At 40.8% G+C, this 4,302-nt stretch overlaps 1 protein-coding gene across 1 annotated transcript; it reads left to right on the top strand.

The window, feature by feature from the left end:
- Positions 1 to 398: 398 nt before the first annotated feature.
- LOC148134786 (uncharacterized) lies at positions 399 to 2,632 on the top strand. Its single transcript, XM_087985365.1, has 2 exons — positions 399 to 513; positions 1,731 to 2,632. Exons 1-2 carry the CDS (start codon positions 399 to 401, stop codon positions 2,630 to 2,632), a joined length of 1,017 nt encoding a protein of 338 aa, XP_087841491.1.
- Positions 2,633 to 4,302: the final 1,670 nt, after the last annotated feature.

Below are 4,302 nucleotides of genomic sequence, written 5' to 3'. Positions count from 1 at the left end.
AAATGAATCGTTTCATGTAATCGGTCTCATGAATGTCAGTCTCCACGGACCGTAATTGTGCAACCGGAGTCTGCCCTTCTGGAATAATAAGGCCATCCTTCGATATGTTTGCGACACTGTCAGTGAGAGCAGCACACCCAACACGAACAGAGATGAGCAATGCAAGTACCCAGATCACTATTTGAACAATATATCACAACGATGAAAAAATGAATTTAAATCTAACTACAGTCAACTGCAGAGACCCAGCAATGGACTGCGATCCAAGGACACTGAGTTGGAATAGTACAACAACAGCTTGGAATGGGGGAACAGCGACTTGGTACGGTGATGCAAAGACATGGAAAGTGAGAAACATAGACTGGAACGGCACAACAATTGCAAGGGTTGTCTTTGGAATGAGTCACTCGTCTGTACAATTTGACCAATTGAGTCTAATACGTCGCATTGAAAGAGCCCTTCAATACATTCAACTGGTTTATTATCCTATTCTCGCTATTGTTGGTCTCCTTGGTAAGTCTTTCCAATTTGTATCCACCCTGGCGTTACTGTGCTAACATTGCTGCATCTGATGATTCCGCGGTTTATTATTGACAAACTCTGAACAAATATATTACCGTGCTTGACATTCAATTGTTTCCTCTGGTCAGCCTGACGAGTCTCTGATTCCCGCTGTCGGTAATTTAAATGTCGCTATCTCATTTCTCTTATTGAGTAAATACTGACACATTATTGTAATCGCCATGCATTTAAATCAGTTGTCAAAGTGAATCTACACTCTTTCCTTCTGGTCACAGATACCCAAACATTCCCTTTGGCGCCATTGCATTATCCAGGTCGTGGTCATTGATTTGCAGCAGTGCATATTGTTGATAGTGTGATTGATTTTTAAAGTTGTCAGCTGGGTTTTTGTTGAGTGCACTACATTGGCATGATGATGTCAGGTCGTAGAATGATGTCAGAGCGGCACTGGTCCAAGTAGGTAGAGAATATTCTGTGAGTAAACAAAAGTGAGCAATTCCTGATGAAGGGCTTTTGCCCGAAACGTCGATTTCGAAGCCTTTCGGATGCTGCCTGAATTGCTGTGCTCTTCCAGCACCACTGATCCAGAATCTGGTTTCCAGCATCTGCAGTCATTGTTTTTACCTCCAAAAGTGAGCAATTGCCCATTTAGAGCCTGCACGCAGTCGCTACCATCTCTGCATGAGGACAGTTCAGAAAAAGTGACTATGTCCGTTTCCAACACTCCAATACTGAGTCGTTGATTCCTATTCAGTCTTCATAATCCAGGATGGATTATTCACAATTACACATGGGTACTCAGGAATTCTAAGGGAAAGGACAACACTGGCAAAATCAAACTACCCAAGAAAAATCATCATGATCAAAGTGCGGACATCATATCCGACTGACGTGACTTCGAGTGACTTTAACAACATCACACCTATTTTCTGTGGGATTTACCAATTTCAGCAACATGCATTATAACATGCAGTCATTATAACATGCATACATGACGAAAACCACTCGATTTACCTTATCCCACATTTTCATTTGTAATCAAATTATGTGAGGTCAACTACGAGCTGCAACAGAAAACCCCAATACTGTGATAAACATTTGGTAGAACAATATAACAGTATCCTATTTGTATGTCACATTAAGTAGCATGGAAATCTGATCTCTTTGATCCGAGCAGAACCAATAACTTCACTGTTTATGTTCCTCAGCTAACGTAATAACCATCATAATTCTCTCCCGGAAAAACTGTGATCTCTCCCAAGGCGTCACTCACTACCTGATGGCTATGGCAATGGCGGATTTACTCATCGTCATTACTGATCTAATCCTGCGACGCATTCTATTCCTCTATAAGGTAGAGCACCATTTCTTAGAAAACGTTCCTGTTTGTAACATCCACGCTGTCCTGCTCCATGCCGCCACTGACTGTTCTGTCTGGTTCACAGTTACTTTCACCTTTGATCGATTCGTGAATATTTGTTGCCCAAAAGTGAAAAATGAATACTGCCGCGTGAAAACACCGTCAGTGGTTCTGGGAACTGTGACTGGAATGAGTTGTTTGAAGAACATTTCTTGGTATTTTATGTATACAGGTCAGTATAGTCAGATGGGTGGACCCTGGTTCTGCTGGCTGCCACGACGTATCAGGTATTCTTCATTGTGGGGCGCAATTGAATTATTTCATTATCTACTCACCCCAGGAGTTGCTTTTATACTCATTCTGCTTCTCAATGGTTTAACGGTCAAGCATATTATCGTGGCCAGCAGATCCCGAAGGAGGCTCCATCACCAAAGGAACAGAAAGACCACCAGAGACACAGAGATGAACAATCGAAGGAATTCAATAATTTTGTTGTTCCTTTTGTCAATCAATATTATTCTGTTCTGGTTCGTATCAATGGTGTTTTCCATAAATAGACGACTGTTTTATCTGAGATACCTGTCTAAGAAGCTGCCAGGTTTTGTAAGGGAACTGGGCTACATGCTCCAGCTGCTCAGTTGTTGTACAAACACTGCAATATATGTCTTGACACAAACCAAGTTCAGAGAACATTTCAAGAATTTTGTCAATTATCCCTTTGCTGTAATATTGAAATGTATCAAATTTTGAAAACGATTAAAGAATTGCACTATAAGAAATCAATCCTGCAACCACATTCGCTGGTGACTTCCATTCAAATATTGGAACTTACGATTTTGCCTCTTTATTTTGCCGCGGCTATTTCTATTTCTGCACTCGTTTATCTGTACACTTGCTCAAGAGTGTGCATCCTCATGCATGTGTGCATTTGTGTGTATGAATTTAAGCATAACAAAGATAAATAGGGAAGCTGGTTTGCCTCCATATTGTCGAATCAACAGTGATTGTGACATGATGAAATATCATCAGTTTTTGTTTATGTGGGACACTTTGATTTGAATCTTGTTCCTGGAATTTGCATAGCACACACATAAACCCATGAAAGCATGGTTCAGTCCTGTCGACGGGGGGAATTAAAAACGAAATGAAATCTCATCTCGGTAAAGAAGCAGTACTAGACGTTTAAGGAGGCTTTTAGGTCTCTGAAACGGCATACATTTCACCGAGAGATTCTCTAATGAAAAGGATGCATCATCCAGAACGCTTTTCCTTGAAGAGCGATTGCTCGCACTAAGGGACATAGGTTTAAGTTGAGGGGTGCTAGATATAGGATGGATATCAGACGTACTTGACTCAGAGAGGAGTAGGAGAGTGGAATGCACTGCCTGCAACAGTAGTCGACTCGCCAAATTTAAGGGCATTTAAATGGTCATAGGATTGGCATATGGATGAGAATCGAATTGTGCCGGTGAGATGGGTTTTAGATTGGTTTCACAGGTCGGCGCCACATCGAGAGAGAAAGGCCTGCACTGTGCTGTAATGTTCTATGTTCTACCTTCTATGACTAAACATAAAATTTAAGGATTGTATCAAAGCGAACAACGTTGTGACCAATATGGTAAAATGTATTGGCATGAATAAGTTTTAAAAATCAGCAATGAATGATCTTTTACAAAATGGGAAAAAGGAGTGGAAAAGTAAATTATCCAGAAGTGTTTCCAAAGCACATGATTTCACCTTCCACGAGGGTAGAGAAAAGGAAGAAAGTACACAGAAAGTATTCAATTATGAGTGGTGAACGTGCGGAATTAGCAATGAGAATGGAGAAATTAACATGGGCATTGAACACACATTTTTAATCTATGTTTAATTGTGAAGACATTCAAAACTAAGCAAAATTAAAGAAATTCACACACCAAGTAAAAACAGTCATCATCACAGTGAAGAATGTGTATGTACACTACTGTTGTAAAGAACAGGTAATGCATGTCTGTAGGGAGGAACAGGAGATTGGTATGAAAAAAGTATGTATTTTGAAAACTTGTTGCAGGCATGATTGTCGAAATGGCCTCCGCCTGCACTACAGTGTCGACAACATCTCGCATTTCATAACTTGCATGTTAACGAAATGAAAAGTGACAGTAAAGATCACGGAATATTAAGTGTAATTTTGCCAAATTCCCTTGATTTTTGCCCAAAGAACCAGAGAATCCGATAGTTAGTATCTTCTAAAACGTACAAGATACCGGGGTCAGTCAGGCAGAAGAGCAACAATCAGTGGTGTGCTCCTGCAGGAATACGGACTAAGCCGGGAATATTTCCACTGCCTCGGGCAAGGCTGTGAGCAGGAAATGTCTCCAGTTGTAACTGCTGGAAGTACAGATTGTGTAACTGGAGCAATGTCTGAAGTCACTGTAGAA

This window comes from Chiloscyllium plagiosum, unplaced genomic scaffold, assembly GCF_037043375.1.
Source record: "Chiloscyllium plagiosum isolate Xiang-an unplaced genomic scaffold, Cpla_swu_hap1 HiC_scaffold_52, whole genome shotgun sequence".
Taxonomy (NCBI): Eukaryota; Metazoa; Chordata; class Chondrichthyes; order Orectolobiformes; family Hemiscylliidae; genus Chiloscyllium; species Chiloscyllium plagiosum.
The sequence above is the reverse complement of the archived record's forward strand: the minus strand, read 5'-3'. Positions and strand labels throughout refer to the sequence as shown.

What these genes read in the sequence shown, in the direction of transcription:
- LOC148134786 (XM_087985365.1), top strand. Translation starts at nt 399, where the DNA reads ATGAGTCACTCGTCTGTACAATTTGACCAATTGAGTCTAATACGTCGC. An exon ending in CGCTATTGTTGGTCTCCTTG is followed by an intron (nt 514 to 1,730) that starts GTAAGTCTTTCC and finishes TATGTTCCTCAG; the next exon opens with CTAACGTAATAACCATCATA.